Raw genomic sequence first — 14,818 nt, forward strand, 5'->3', positions numbered from 1 at the left:
GAATTATCTTGGCTCTGCAGAAATCATCTCACCTTTCAGGATATTGACCAAGAAAATGCCATCAGTGGGTATCATTGATGCGGATGAGTTTCTTCATAACCTCCTCTACAAAGGCAAAAGAAGACAGTCTGTTAAGATATCAAACAGTCAATATGGGACCTGGGTTAGACAAAAGGAACGCATCCAGGTTGGCCGGCTGCCGTAGTGCATTCAACATTAACCCACGGTTTGCGATTTACATTTCCTCAGGGTCACGTTGCTTTTCCATAGTAGTGATACTGGCCCATGGTTTGCAAACTGAAAAAATGCACGCATCGGGAAATGATAGTAACGACCTGCTTCCCCTCGTCACGTTTGCCATACCTGGCACAATTCTTGTTGTTCTCACTGATCATGGTCAGGCAATACGGACCGTTCAAACCGCACAGCATTTGGACCCACCTAAAACTCTGATTCTCCGCACCCATCGGTGACGTGGATGATATTCAGATGACAACAACCTGCCAAAGATCGTCCAAATGTGTCTGTATGATATGGTACAATCAGCCATCGATACAGGTCATTGCGCTTAAAACGGACAACACCCCCACTTCCCGCTAAACTCACAGAAGCCATCCAGTCAGGCGCTAAGACGCAAGTTGTTTCTGATGTCGATGCAGGCGATGTTCGAAATAATACTGTGGCTTGCAGGGCAGACAAGCAAATGTTTTCTTCATAGAACACACGACCGCGAAGGTCCGTCAAAATACTCTGGGAAGCAAGGTGGGATGGATAGTGTGATCTTCGACATTGTCTTTCGGCTCAGAATCAGCACCCCGAGTAACAATGAGCTCAAACGCAGACCTAATGCGCATCGCAATCCTGTTGCGCACCACCGCCCGTTTATTCGTCTTCTTTTTCGCAATCATGAAGAATATGCTCATATCTAATCTCTTGGGACCGTCCTTCCGGTTCCCCTGCGGCACCATGTCAGAGCGCTCCACTTGAGAGACGCGCGCCTCTCTGAATCTGGGAGCAGAAGCGCACCCTTGGGTACAGCACGTAGCACGAATGCGGGGCAGGAGAAATGCGGAAATGCGTGGGGTTTCCACCGGGTGGCTGCGTGCGTTGAGTCGGCGGTGCGCGCAGGGTTGTACGGCGCCGTACCAGGGAGCCGGGTGTGACGTTGCGACGCTGTAAGGAAACTAAATGAGATAATGTAACGTGAAAGACAGAGGACGCACTTTAATTGAACGAAGACCTGGAGCTTTGGGCAGTCTAGAGAGGTCAAGACATTTGTGCATGTAGCTCGCTAGGGTTCACAATGGCAATTGCAATTTACCGTGCTACTAGTAGTGCTTAGCTAGCGCAATGCTAGAATAGCCTGGAGGTCGTTGTAGTCCTCCAAAGCAGTAGCGGAGTCTGAAAACACAAGTGTTTCCTGAACGTTTAACGGAGGTCCCGACGCCTGCTCTCGTGGTAGGTTAAATCTGATTTATCTGTGAACATCGTGCTCAAAATAAATTGCAGCTCTTCACCGTGCAGAACAGCCACACACGTTGCCAGACTTGGGCGATGAACAGCAGGGATCTGGTGTCCCCTGGCTTCCTGGCGGTCCCCGCACGTTTCAAATGTGGATTGGATGAAACCCTAGGCCGGGGCCCGGGGTGATCTCTTTTTTTATGATGCCATCCAGTATGAAATTATTTCGTGCGTATGTCTTCATTTCAAGTTCTTCATTCTACTGCGCTTTCCTTCCTTGCTAAACATAATCCCAAAATGCCCCTCAATTTAGACCCCTTGGTACCCTTTGTTCTCATCTTCGAGTACATCCTCAGAGGTTGTTTTTGAACGAGGCCAACGTACTGATATGTAGGGCGGTTTGCATCCGATCGACTTCTGCGATGCATAACAATTCATTTCTTTTTCACTAGTTCATACTCTTTGAAATACTCATTGTTCAACCTCTATGACGTCTCCACGAAATTTCGCATTAATGCCCGACCTTCATCTCCTTCATCCCCTCTAGATCTAAGATATCGCTGGCATGAAAATTTGCGCACCCACAGACGTCTGAAATCACTAGTATCCACAAACGTGCCTCACATTTAACCCTGGTAAGAAAAGGCCACGTCATCACGAGCCCTATCACAGTAAATTGATTTTGGGCGCTGCAAATATGCTCTAATCGCTGTAATTCTGTGGGTCAGATCCGTGACTCGCAACATATTTGCACTTACGGACGGAACTTCAATGACGTTGTCGAATGCTTGCTGCGCGCCAGGTACGAACTTGCGATGACTACCCCTACGATCGTGCATACTATGGCTAAACGCTCCAGTATGCTCCTGAATAGCTGACCTGGCGTCAAAGAAGGTGCAAGATGGCATCTTATTGGAATCACTGGACCTGGTGGTGGTTCCGGGCTGCTCCAAGATGGATGTTAGATCGGGCGACTCGAAAGTTGCTCATTTTATTTTATGACCCCCTTGTCTTCTTTGTCCATGTCGGTAAAGGTAAAAGGGGTTATCTTCAGACAGACTTGACCGAAACTTTTATATGCAATCTGATGTTTTGAATCGATTGAAAATCAAATTGTTCCGCGTCCCCGATTAACTCTCAGTGCAAGGACGGGCGGGGTGCTTACTGTAGAGGCCCCAAGCTCCTGGGTACACTTAAGCTTACCACGCTGGCGACTCGCTGGCAAATGATGTGGTTGAAACGTTGACTATTATTGAAACGGAAGTTGATTGGCTGGAACCTTGCGCTTACCGAAAGTCTGGGGATAATGTTCCGTGCTTATATAAGTCCTTCAACATTTTGTGGTGAAACGTCCCAGCAACTTGCGTTGCCAACGTCCCAAGCTTTCTCCACGATGGATAGCTCGACCTCCGTAGCACTTGAGCCTCTGCTTTCATTCCTGACGTTCTCCTTGTCCACATTAGAATCTGGCTTTTATAGAATTCCAGGCTCAGCAGTCGTTGCACGATATGTCAAGTCTTCTCACCAGAATGATCCTGGACGAACAATTCTCGAGCTTATTCTTGTCATCTTCGCCATAAGGACCTTACTACAGTCCAGGACGCGCGCTGATAGGTCAGGCAAACATTTCATAAAGTTTTCTGAAAAGGTTGTCGGGCTTTATTAAATCACGTTCTTCGTCCCTAACTGACATCCTTCTAGGAAATAGACGAATTAGTGGATGAATGGGTGCCCGAACCTCTTGTACAACCTCTTAGCGAATGGGAACAGAGAGATCTCAACTCAGTGCCTATCATTGCTGGCCCTAATGGCCCCAAACCAAAGCTCCTCGCAACTGGAAAAATCGTTACCAACCTCGCCAGCTTCAACTTTGCTGGACTAGCAGGCAACGAGAAGATTAAGGATCGTGCTCTGGAAACGCTCCAGAAATACGGCCTTGGAAGCTGTGGACCCCCTGGATTCTATGGAACCATTGGTGAATGCGGCTGGTAAACGACGTGCCGTGGGAGACTGACGAGCAATATGTATCAGATGTCCATCTCGACCTTGAACGTGATATCGCCGAGTTCCTCGGTACGGAGGCTTCTATCCTCTACTCTCAAGGCTTTTCAACTATTTCGTCTGTTATTCCTGCCTTTTGCAAGCGTGGGGACATCATCGTCGCCGACCGTTCCGTCAACTTTGCAATCCAAAAGGGCATTTCAATATCCCGTTCAACTGTTCGCTGGTTCGACCATAATGACCTCAAGAGTCTCGAGGATACACTCATCAGCGTAGAGAAGGAGAGGAAGAAACGCAAAGGTCCTCTCACGCGTAGATTCATCATCACTGAAGGCATCTTTGAGCGCGACGGCGAAATGGTGGATCTTCCTAAACTGGTTGGTGGCTTGCATTCAAATCAATCGAGTGTCACGCTCACCCAATCTTGGTTCGCAGGTCGAGCTCAAGCTCAAGTACAAGTATCGCCTCATCTTAGATGAAAGCATCTCCTTCGGAACCATGGGCCGGACCGGTCGTGGTCTGACAGAACTGTACAACGTTCCGGTAGGTTGGGCTGCTCCTTCCAGCGGGGATATAGCTCACATGATCATTCTCAGGCGTCGCAGATTGACATGCTCGTAGGCTCGGTTGCTAACGGTCTTTGTTCTGCAGGGGGCTTCTGCGCTGGTTCTGCTATCGTAGTGGATCACCAAGTGAGTACAAATAGCTCGCATTGATGACCCTATACTTATGCATCGAACAGCGTATTAACGGCACCTCCTTTGTGTTCTCGGCTTCTATGCCTGCTCTCCTGGCAACCTCTGGGTCGGAAGCAATTACTTTCCTCAGGAACAATCCTTCGGTACTTCTTAACCTGCAAGATAACATCCGTGCCATCCGCGCTGTGTTGGAGAAAACCGAAGGCATTACGCTACTCGGTCATCGTGCCAGTCCTATCATCCATTTCTGCTTGCGAACCCAACAACAATCGCTCTCTGTCACCCAGCCCGCCTATGATTACGAGGCTGAAGAGCGCATTCTGCAGGACATTGTCGATGATACGATTGCAAACGGCGTGCTACTAACGCGGGCGAAGCACTTACATGGACAAGAGATGGTCGAGTCCAGGCCCACTATACGTATTGCTGCCAGTGCGGCACTGACGAGGAAAGAGGTGGAGAAGGCAGCGGGCGTCGTCAAAGCGAGTGTCACTCGCGTTTTGAGCAAGAGGAGATAGGGTCAGTTTGGGTCGACGGTCCTCCTTGGATGTATGCCAATCTATGGATTTTTCTTCTGTTATTTCAGGCTCTGGTGTCGATCCGTACTATATCCACTGCCAGAGGCGTATTATTATTCGACACCGCTACTTATATAGAATTACACCGGTACAACTTGAGAATCATGATATGAATAATGTGGATATGAATAGTTTCGTTATCAGCGGATGTTGATTGAGCTGTCCTCCACAAGCTTGATAGCTTCCTCCAAAGCATCGTCTAGTTCCGTTAGCCATGCCCACTCACTATTCTTGGTGATCGTATTGCCGAACTCGTGCAAAGGGACGGCCTTTTGAAACGTGTATAGTTGACCACAAAGCCTTGAGCGCATAGCCACGTCCGATGAGAATGGCCGTCTCAGCTTATCGTATATGGCGAGGGCCCTGGGAACCATGGCCAAGGTCGTGGATTTGTGTCCAAGAACAGTCGCGAGGAGGTAAGCATCCTATCAAATCAAATGAGCACGGTGTGAAAGGGGAGCTCAGATGTGCATAACTGACCTCGATACTCAGGCCAGCGCCAGCTCCTTGGAACGGTAGCATTCCATGGGCAGCGTCTCCCAAGAGCGCGACTCGCCCGAAGTTGGTGGATGGTAATGTTTTCACGGTGTGCACGGCCCAAAGCGTGCCTCTGTCTACGCACTGCGGAGATTGTCAGTGAGGACCAGTGACTTGGATTCGAATGACGGACCTCGAGAAGGACCTTCGCGTCCTCTTCAAAGTCTTTGAAAGGCTCGACAAACTGTTCAGCCGTGAGTTCCCCGACCCACTCATGATTAGCCTTCCCTTGGAAGGACCGACGAGGAATTCTTGCATCAGCTTCATACGCCGTGTCAACAAGATCGGGTTGAAGCGTGAAACCTGCAAAATTGATGTATTTGCCACGAGAAATTGTGTATACAAGGAAGAACTGCAATGCATCAGCCTCGGCACAATGTATATCATGATTTAAAGAGAGTCTCACAGCATCTTTTCCCATATACTGTAAATGAAGGCACCGCCAAGTCATTAGTGGTGTCTCGTGTAACTGGAATAAGGCTCACTTGGGTAATCCCTCCCCGAAAGACACTGTGGTTAGGACAACGTGTGCGTAGCTTCTCCGCAGAAATTAGGGTTCGGTATGCAGTGGCGCCACTCCAGACTGGGTTAATGCAAGAGAGCACAGACTGCTTTTCATTGGGATGCATGCCCTCGGCCAATTCGCGCATCATGCAGGACCTGACTGCGGATCTGATCCCGTCAGCACCAATCAAAACATCGCATGTCGCAGTCGATCCATCCCCGAATGTTAATGTGATTGGTGAATTTCTTGAACGACCATTGAAGGGCTGAGTGTATGATTTTAGTCGCTTGGCGTTGTGCGTTGTGCATGACGGTGGGAGATGTGAGAGAAGTATGCCATGGAAGTCAGCTCGATGAATACGCAATTGATTGCCTGTTCTACCGACCGTGGTTAGGGTAAGATGTATTTGAATGTAGAGGAAGGTTGACCTTTCGTCATCAGGTAAAACAGGTCAATGCCGACGGGTTGATCACTTTTACGGAACTTAATAGCTGGGACTAAAATTTCTCTCAGTGAATTTGAACATCTGTCGTATACAATTGTCACTGACCATATTTTTCGGTATATTCTGAACCGCAGCGCTGAAGCAGTTGCCGCTCGAAGTCAGGTCCAAAATTTCGCAAGACCTAGACGATTGCTTGACGCTAGCATTATTTTATTTTCCGAGGGACGTACCTTGAATGCCCTGGGCCAGATACCGAAACCAGCACCAACTTCATAGAAGCTCTGAGCGGCTTCGTACACGTCGACGACGATATCTGGGTATCGGGACAAAGCCACGGCTAATGTTAAACCGCCGACCCCTCCTCCACTAGGACAGAATTTTAATGAGCAAGACTATGACCACAAGTTGAAGACACCTCACCAGATAGCGATCCTGAATTTAGGTGTGGTAGACATTGTATCTGGAGACGATTAGCCCCAAGGTGCCAATGGTTTATTATATCCTGTTGGGTGAGAATTCGAGTGACGTCGAGACATACCTTTCTAGTCGCATTGTAACACGAAAAACGCGCACATCATATCAGGGAAAGGAAGATTGGACTTAATGAATATGTCCGATTGAATCGTGTCATCAGTCACGGCCAGTGTGAAGCTTTACTTATGCCGTTGGAATCGTGCATGAACATTGCGGGTAATACAAGGTTACCAAATTGTCCTGAAAGCGATGACCCTGCAACGAATAGTCTTGTTGGAAAATGGGCGTCTGAGTTACGGTACCTACACTAGCCTACACTTTGAGCAGGTTAACAAGGAGCAGTGCGAGGCACACGGAAAAGAAGCGACCTCAATGCATGAACCGAAGATCATAAACGTGTCCTGATTTGGAAATACAATATTAGAAATCGATGACGCCAAATTCAGTGTTTCAAGCTTGTCACAGCAAACCACATTCCAGGTGATTACAATCGATTCACACCATCGCTGCAGCACGTTCCAACTGACAGGATCGCACAGTTAATCATGACATTCACATACGTTATCGGTGGGTCACAAGGACCCTTGCAACCCTGGTGAAGCTTCATGTATTTACGCAGAACACATGGAGGAGGATGAGTCTACCCCAAAATCCCTCCCACCCTGGGTTGAGCTGGAATATGCGGCACGTAGTTACAACTCCTCAGCGTAATTCGCTCAAGAACTGAACATTTGTTTTAGCATATGATGATGTTGGCTGGTATTAATGGCCGAGTTGAGTTTACGCATCTATCGCATAACTCTAGTTCATCACTCGATGCCCGGCTGGCCTCCACCAACCAACCCGCTGCGTCGTACAAAGTCCATACTCAGTCAGTAATGGAGCTACTGGCGCAAAAAAATATTCCGATTACAAGGGTATGTCTCCTTGACCCGAAAGCTCAAACAGTACTCGCTCCAGAAGATGGCAAGATTTTCGATCATTTCTTGTTTGGGGTGAGATTTGTATTCGCCGAAACCTCGGGCTCCACTGATAAGCTTTATTTCTGGGCGCAAGGGTATACTAGGTGAGCACATCGAGGCTCCTTACTCATCAGATTATCCTGATTGCACGCCAGGTGATGATCCGCCTCGTGATCGAACATCTGAGCTCCGCCAACTTGGTTTCCCTTCACGTCACCTCGGTCAAATGCAGATGACAACAGATACTGCCCTCGGAGTAACGAAGAGGGTTGTCGATGACAAAGGTGATTCTTGCACTTTTTCACAATGAAACCGTTTCAATTCGTTTATAGTGCAACTGAATGCGATACCATACGTGGTGCGTCCCACGACATTCATGAGTATAACGAAGATTCATAGCCTATCCTTGTTTTAGGACTTCCCAACTATCGTATTCAATGCTAAAGAAAGCGTTGAAATGCCTTTTCGTCAGTGAAACCGCCAAATTACATTACGTTAAAACTAACTGTATAATTCACCCGCGGCGGTCGTCGAATTGCCACAGGGTATATTGTCAACGGCAAAGAACCCATTTTACCCCCCGGAATGCGGGAACTTCTGCACGAAGATCTTGACAAAAGTTTCGACTTCTAAAACGACTCACATATCAATTGCCGTTATACATGTTAGTCCTCACATCCCCCCTTAACAGTTTTACGTCCTCATATAGCGTCATCTCGTCTTTTACTACGGCTAATCGGAAAATTTCAGGTAATACTTTGGAAGTGAAATCATTTGAATATGTATTTTTTGACACAAAATTGCCAAACTAGCGAAGTATATTTTTGTGAGGAAAATAGCAGGCGAAGACAGCTTATAAAGCATCATTCTGACTTGAGCTGTTGCTACGAGGGGAATATAAAAAGTAACCGACAGTATGCAGCTAGTCGATAAGCAAGTCACGGCGGTGGAGGTCAGGAGGGACGACGACACATTTTGCTTGTAACTGTGTCCCTCTAGGAGACACATCACAAGCATTAATCTCGATGACCTACCCAGTACTCCGTACTCTCCATCACCTTCAGCGGATTTATCAAAGAAAAGAAGCTTACATTGATACGTGACCCTATCTATATACTCAAGCACTGTATACTTTTGAAGAATTGATTCAGCATGGTCATTCAAACTATCATCTGTCGTCCGTCATCAGGGTCACTATCGTCAGGGTCCTCGAACGAAACTTGCTCATCCCAGTGAAATGACCCAAGATTCCTTTCAAACCACTTCCTGTCATCCTTGGATAACGCCGGTCCACCCTCGACTGATATCAATGTAATGGGCGCCACGGTTGGAAATGTCCAGTCAAGGGTGTTGTGATCGTGTCTCCAGAAAAGGGATCTGCGTGCTATCTTCCTCCGCGTTGAAACCATAGTCTTGAGCAACCTTGGAGAAAAATTCGTGCAGTTGATAAGGTACAATTCTTTCACCCCCTTGCATGCGAAGGATTGGTCATGCGGTCCTCCATCCAACATGTCTCGTAGGAAATTATCATGGAAGCATGCAGAATTAACAAGCGAGAGTGTGCGTCCGCGCCAATGTGCAAGAGGAACCATCAAATCCTGGTCAGCCGAGAGATCATGAAATGCGACGCCACCAGAGATTAGGGAGTGATGGCAAGTAGTGATAGGGCAACGAGTAATGCGAGTTGCATCTGAGGCGCTGTCGACATAACCGATGATTTCCGAGAGCACCTCGCCTGCTAGGTCTTCCAGGTTCATGGATATTAGTTCTATACTAATATCATTCACTGTAGTCCAAGGACGCACTCGAGAGAAGTGCAGGTCCTTGAGCTCCAAGTAAGCGATGCCAGGGGATTCCTCAACTGCCCTCAACAGCTTGTACAGATCTATGCCTTTGTTTGAAAGGTGGCGATAGCGGGAAACTGAAAGCGAGCTTAGGCCGTGTAGGCGCCTGAGCCAGTTGTTACGGTCTACACAGACATCGAAGAAATTGCGGGCGTCTAGATAAAGGTTGCGAAGACCAGGTGCATCAAATCTCCAATGCACAAGTTTCTGAGGCGGGGATCCACCATCGTCCACTTTGCAGTTGAGCTTCAAAGTGTGCAGGTGGGGAGCGTCTTTCTGATGAAAGTCGTGGAGTAAGGACGGTAATGACGAGCTGTACATCACGTTGAAGCGGATGCTTCTACATCGCGCAATATGCCTGACGAGCTCGCGGGTTGCATTGCGGACCTTTGACCTCTCCTGCTTGTCATCTCCTTCGAATTCATCGCGATGTCTGGTGATGATGACATCCAGATGAAGATCCCTTGACCACTCGAAATAACGTCGAACATCTCGACTTCGTGTGTATTGAGAGTCGACTCTAATGACCACACGAGTCCAGAACTCTGGAACACGCGACAACACCGAACACCACACCGAACATACTGCGGCCGGGGCGTAGGGGAACAGCGATGATAGAGGATCGTCCAATCCCCACTTCTCACCAGTTTGAGTGAGACGACGAGACGACTGGTAAAGATGCGTAAATATTGCCAACAAGAGCTCGATGGGTAGAGCGCCTATGAAATTTCGTGTGGCGGCCGCGCGAGAGGCTTGTGTGGAGTAGTAAAGGGCGAACAGGGACTCGTCAGGACAACTCGAACCTTCATCGCTTGCATTCGATGGATCAAGGAGCACCTGTCAAACATAGAGGTTAACATTCAACTTCCACAGGCGACAGGGCGAGGTTAACTACAAACTCACCGGGCTGGTCATGGCAAGCAATCGCAGCCCTGATCAGCCTGTGTAGTTGTATGTTTGTCGATGATTTCGGTGGCTTTAAATATTTGGGAGTTGCTAGCACTGCCGCGGGCAGCAGCAGCCTTTTCTGAAAACCTTGGTTGTTTCACAAATCCAACATTCGCTCGTCAGTCGCTCCAGAGGTTTCTCAGTCGGATGGCAACGTGTTAGGCTGGGTCTTTATCATTGAATACCTCCCAGGCCTCACTCCCCGGAACATATCTCCAGCTGTATACATCCAAAATAGTATGCCAAGTTGCCAACTTCTTGAAGTACACTCGTGATCATGCCCTTCTTCGGATCGTCTCCATTGCAACGTCCGCTGCTAGCGCTCAACTCGCCACCAAGCTCATCTCCTACCGCCCTTGCGAAAACATGAGCACTGACACGAACAACTCCTCTGCAACTCCAAGGGCTGCCATCAATGTCTGTCATGTGATTCACCCGGAGAGGGCCAACGAGATCCGTGATACAGGAGTTTCCAGTGAATTCCTCAAAGCAAGCCAGAAGAAATTTCGCGTACGATGTACGCAGCCCGAGTGTCAAGTGACGTTGGAGAAACCTTTGAAATGTGCAAAGGTGACGGTCAAATCTCCAAATAATGTTGCAGGGTTCCTCAGTGTCGCAAATCACTTTTAGTGTAAGAGTGTCTGGTATTGCTCAAAAGAGGTAGGATTTGCAACTGGAACAACGCCGATGTCTGAAGTGCTGATTTCGTGTGTAGTGCCAAAGGAAACATTGGTGAGAATGCTGCCTACGATTGACACTGATCTTACTCCAGCCTTGAATTGACTCATGCCATGATAGGCCCACCCACAAACCGAGATGCCACGAAGTTCCACGCTCCTCGGGAGCAATCAAACTCGTACGAATGTTCATTTTGAATCCGGTGCTTCTGGGGCTCCTCAAAGTTGGTGTTATCATCGCCTGTGGCCTGAATGACAATCCCCGGATCGGATTCGACGTGCCGTTCGGGGTACGTGTTGATATGGCCATTGAGCCGAGTGATATCCTTCACTTCATTGGATTGTATCTCAACAACAGTACTGTTGGGGAGAAGCTTCAAGGGATGGTGCAGATCAATGCTATTACGCCGTGGGAACTTAGTCGGGATTCGGAGCGGCTAAAGAAATGGCGCGAGGCTCGAGCAACACATGACGCAGATGGTTTCGCCAATGATCCTGTTGGACTCGTAGATTTCGTTGATGTTAGTTGCACAGAGAGCTCTGGGAATGCAGCAACCGCCGAGCTGCACTTCCCGTCTATTGTTCTTGACATGGCAAAGAAGCGCGAACCCTTCTTAGGTACCTCTGCTGTCACGGGTGCTCAAATCAAGAAACCCATGAGTACTTTGACGTGTCTGGAGTAGGTTCTTTTCTGGATTTCAGCAATGTCCCAGCTTACGTTTACCTTGCATAGGACCATCAACATGCATATTCGGGCGGATAGGGAGAATCAGTTGCATTTACGCACTGAGATGACAGATCAAGACAAGGAAGTTATCCGCGCTGCAGGTCGCAACGAGGACACATATCTGGCGCGTATTGTTAAGGAAAAGATGCAAAGAGAACACCTCTATGCCAATATCGTGCAATTGACACACTAAGTAGTTAAATGTGAGCGAGCATTTTACCAGACTTCTCACTATTTCTGAATTTCGCATCAAAAACAGGGAAGGAAAATTCTGGCACGAGTAGCCTTCTCTCCTCTCCCCATGACCCCCTTGTGTACTGTGCTTCGTCCCATCGATGGTGCTTTGATTCTTAAATTGTATCTGCTGAAAATTTGACGTTTTGAAGATGCTTGCGCTCTCGATGGAGTCGAAGTCTTATGTAGAATCGTATGAACTGCGGTTACCAGCACATTCTCAATTGGTCTCGGTCCTCGGATACGCGTTCTCGTCGAATCATCCCTTCGAACGCCCGCTTATTGACAATATAATCGCCGGAAAATCTTGTGTAGCAAAGCTGAAGTCATCGCGACTAACCGGCAGGACAACATAAAAGGTCTGTAAGTCTGCCGTTGTACCGAATCGCGAATCGCAAAGTGAAACTAACATCTTGGTGTTGGAGTATCTCAAGGAATAAGTCTGCGTCACCGATCCAGAATGGAATCATGATGATCTTCGGACAGTATCCAAGAACAGGTCCGTGGCGGCGCGCTAGAGTCAACACTGTATCGGTCCCGATGCCTTTGCAGCATGGGCTATAGGAGAACATGCGGGTCTCATCTAAGCGCGCAATGTACCAAGTTAACACAGACGAATCTTCCAATTCAGGACGCCCTCAAACGACCCAAGCCCAAGTACACAGATATTGGGATCCTGCGCACGGTATGTCATTATGCCTGATCTGAGAATGTCTGGCATAACCCTCTTCAGTCTACGAGCGCTAGCCTCGCCTCGCGCCGAACAAATGACCCACCAAGCACACACTTCTACAGTACATTTCTGAACGCAGAATGTGCAGTGTACTTACCGAAATAATATCAAGGGAGGGTCAGATGAGTGCATCTTCACGTGAGTCACACTTCATCCATGCACTTACCCGCCATTCGTAGTTGTGAGACACAAAGAGATGATAGGTTGCCAGGAGTCCGAGGTTTCACGATCCAAAGTCATGCAGATTCTGAACCAATAGGATTCGAGACTAGTAATACTGACCCCAGGTTCCTGAAGCGTCAAACACAATGACGGCTTGTGTCTCCAGGCATGTTAGACCCTAAGCTACTGAGTGTACATGTGTGCAAAAATGCAAAATCGTCAAACTGGAGACCCCAAATCAGTACACTTACTTGAGACATTGGTAGCCAACGTATCCTTATCCATTGCGTACGGCAAGCGTACGGTGATTGCTCTATGTTGGCTGTTTAGAAGTGCGTCAACGACGTCGTCTGTGATTGCGGGCAAGTCGTGTCATCATGGCTATATTTGGGAAGTACAACTGCCTTTTTTGAATTAGCCAATCTCCGATTTAAGCGTTACGTAATGGTAATGTCACAACGTTCCAGCATCGTCAGAGGTTTCACTCTCGACCCTCACAAGGGCAGCAACTAGGTGCGCGAACTAATGGACGCCTATCCAACCCAGCTCGACAGTCAGGATGGGGCGGGGGATGGGTAAGTTTTCGGTCGAGTGATGTAACATCTTGATCTATGTTAAATACCTCCTAGGATCCATCATGATGATTCCCAGGAATCTGTCTCCGATTTCCATGACGGTGCTGAAATGCTGAAGCAACAATTACGGGAGGCGAAATCTTTCGCTGAAGAGGAGCGTAGAATTAAAAGTCTCGACGGGTTAATGAACACCCTCCTACTCTGCGTTAGTCTCGAATTTTCCTTCCAGAATGCAACTGAAACATTAGCATTTAGGCTGCTGCTACTGCGTTCATAAACAAATTCGCCACCATGCAGCCCAGCTTCCGCCTATATACCAGACACACAACCCTTGTAGCTGGGGTCAACGACATCTTCCGCACCATTAGCAATGGCACGTTCACGAGCCGAACATTCCTTTCGGTCTTCTCAGCACCTTCGTTCACATATTTGGCTCTACAAGGGGTGATGGACGCGTGTCTCTTCGTCCCCCCTTTCGTTGTGGTTGCCACTATCTTCGGGAAGTGGGCTTTAGGTCACTTCGGCATGAGTACGGGTGAGGACAACGGTGTGCAGGTAGAACGGCGACCATTGTACGACTGGCCTCAACATGTACGGGACCGCGTCTTGTCGTGGTCAAATACGTTGCCCATTTGGTTCGGTCTATCTCAAGCCCTCTATACACTATGTTGGCTCTTTGGGCGGCAACCGCTCCTAGCAACTGGTGTCGTTACGGTACTCGCTTTTTGGTGTTCGATTGTCCTCTACGTGACCAAAAAACATCTCACGTCCTAGTTTTAATTGTACGGTAGTTTATTCTTAATTCTTAATTTTGCTGAGGGTGCGCTTCCCCTTTTGAAGTTATAATTTGCGAGGAGTTCTTTTCAAACGAAAGACTGTCTGCCGAGAACACCAGAAACTCTCGAAAGCGTCCATTTAGCACTATGCGAATACTAGTGTACTGTACCTCAGCATTAGGGAGACTCTGACTTCGAGTACCAGGTTGGAGGTAAAGCAGGACTGAGCAAGACTAACACGAGAGACAACCAAAAATTGTCCAATGAATGTGGGGATTCATTCATGACCTCGGATGAAATTGATTTAGTTTGGGCGCTAACTTTTGCTGTTGAGCGGACTGTTGACATGTTGCGTGGCGTTTTGTCATGATAGCATTTCCAGTAGGTTTTGAGTCAATCCGGCTTGATCGCGGTGCACGAATATCAATATTCTGACGTTCCCTGGGTAGACAACTGTAGACAAATAACAGGAAGACAAGCG

The 14,818-nt window shown here is 48.1% G+C and overlaps 7 protein-coding genes across 7 annotated transcripts; 4 read left to right on the top strand and 3 right to left on the bottom strand.

Annotated features, from left to right (window-relative positions):
- Positions 1–740: 740 nt before the first annotated feature.
- On the bottom strand, positions 741–1,283 carry DEU56DRAFT_915535 (uncharacterized protein; the record flags this gene model as incomplete). The annotated part of the gene is made up of 3 exons (XM_041357752.1): positions 741–956; positions 1,027–1,173; positions 1,224–1,283. The coding sequence occupies 3 exons, from the start codon at positions 1,281–1,283 to the stop codon at positions 741–743; spliced, it is 423 nt and encodes a 140-aa protein (XP_041205555.1).
- A 1,571-nt stretch (positions 1,284–2,854) lies between these two features.
- On the top strand, positions 2,855–4,678 carry DEU56DRAFT_758466 (serine palmitoyltransferase; the record flags this gene model as incomplete). Its single annotated transcript, XM_041350233.1, has 6 exons — positions 2,855–3,109; positions 3,163–3,436; positions 3,493–3,839; positions 3,898–4,005; positions 4,059–4,154; positions 4,205–4,678. 6 exons carry the CDS (start codon positions 2,855–2,857, stop codon positions 4,676–4,678), a joined length of 1,554 nt encoding a protein of 517 aa, XP_041205556.1.
- A 200-nt stretch (positions 4,679–4,878) lies between these two features.
- DEU56DRAFT_973761 (FAD/NAD(P)-binding domain-containing protein) lies at positions 4,879–6,860 on the bottom strand (the record flags this gene model as incomplete). The annotated part of the gene is made up of 8 exons (XM_041359525.1): positions 6,646–6,860; positions 6,456–6,591; positions 6,331–6,406; positions 6,209–6,277; positions 5,761–6,152; positions 5,409–5,699; positions 5,219–5,359; positions 4,879–5,163 (listed from the first exon to the last, which is right to left on the bottom strand). The coding sequence occupies exons 1-8, from the start codon at positions 6,678–6,680 to the stop codon at positions 4,879–4,881; spliced, it is 1,425 nt and encodes a 474-aa protein (XP_041205557.1). The 5' UTR covers positions 6,681–6,860.
- A 295-nt stretch (positions 6,861–7,155) lies between these two features.
- On the top strand, positions 7,156–8,575 carry DEU56DRAFT_819480 (SAM-dependent RNA methyltransferase). Its single transcript, XM_041354021.1, has 10 exons — positions 7,156–7,179; positions 7,239–7,266; positions 7,319–7,383; positions 7,440–7,694; positions 7,756–7,765; positions 7,817–7,945; positions 7,994–8,019; positions 8,077–8,128; positions 8,206–8,325; positions 8,412–8,575. The coding sequence occupies exons 2-9, from the start codon at positions 7,245–7,247 to the stop codon at positions 8,292–8,294; spliced, it is 648 nt and encodes a 215-aa protein (XP_041205558.1). The 5' UTR covers positions 7,156–7,179; positions 7,239–7,244; the 3' UTR covers positions 8,295–8,325; positions 8,412–8,575.
- A 246-nt stretch (positions 8,576–8,821) lies between these two features.
- On the bottom strand, positions 8,822–10,420 carry DEU56DRAFT_758469 (uncharacterized protein; the record flags this gene model as incomplete). Its single annotated transcript, XM_041350234.1, has 2 exons — positions 8,822–10,342; positions 10,409–10,420. The coding sequence occupies 2 exons, from the start codon at positions 10,418–10,420 to the stop codon at positions 8,822–8,824; spliced, it is 1,533 nt and encodes a 510-aa protein (XP_041205559.1).
- Positions 10,421–10,727: 307 nt separating this feature from the next.
- Positions 10,728–12,257, top strand: DEU56DRAFT_510943 (uncharacterized protein). Its single transcript, XM_041346578.1, has 6 exons — positions 10,728–11,023; positions 11,084–11,113; positions 11,169–11,185; positions 11,252–11,809; positions 11,864–12,060; positions 12,117–12,257. The coding sequence occupies exons 1-5, from the start codon at positions 10,820–10,822 to the stop codon at positions 12,048–12,050; spliced, it is 996 nt and encodes a 331-aa protein (XP_041205560.1). The 5' UTR covers positions 10,728–10,819; the 3' UTR covers positions 12,051–12,060; positions 12,117–12,257.
- Positions 12,258–13,460: 1,203 nt separating this feature from the next.
- DEU56DRAFT_819500 (uncharacterized protein) lies at positions 13,461–14,430 on the top strand. Its single transcript, XM_041354022.1, has 3 exons — positions 13,461–13,561; positions 13,616–13,766; positions 13,817–14,430. Exons 1-3 carry the CDS (start codon positions 13,512–13,514, stop codon positions 14,333–14,335), a joined length of 720 nt encoding a protein of 239 aa, XP_041205561.1. The 5' UTR covers positions 13,461–13,511; the 3' UTR covers positions 14,336–14,430.
- Positions 14,431–14,818: the final 388 nt, after the last annotated feature.

The sequence above is a fragment of the Suillus clintonianus genome (assembly GCF_016758775.1).
Source record: "Suillus clintonianus strain FC179 chromosome Unknown DEU56scaffold_69, whole genome shotgun sequence".
Lineage (NCBI taxonomy): Eukaryota > Fungi > Basidiomycota > Agaricomycetes > Boletales > Suillaceae > Suillus > Suillus clintonianus.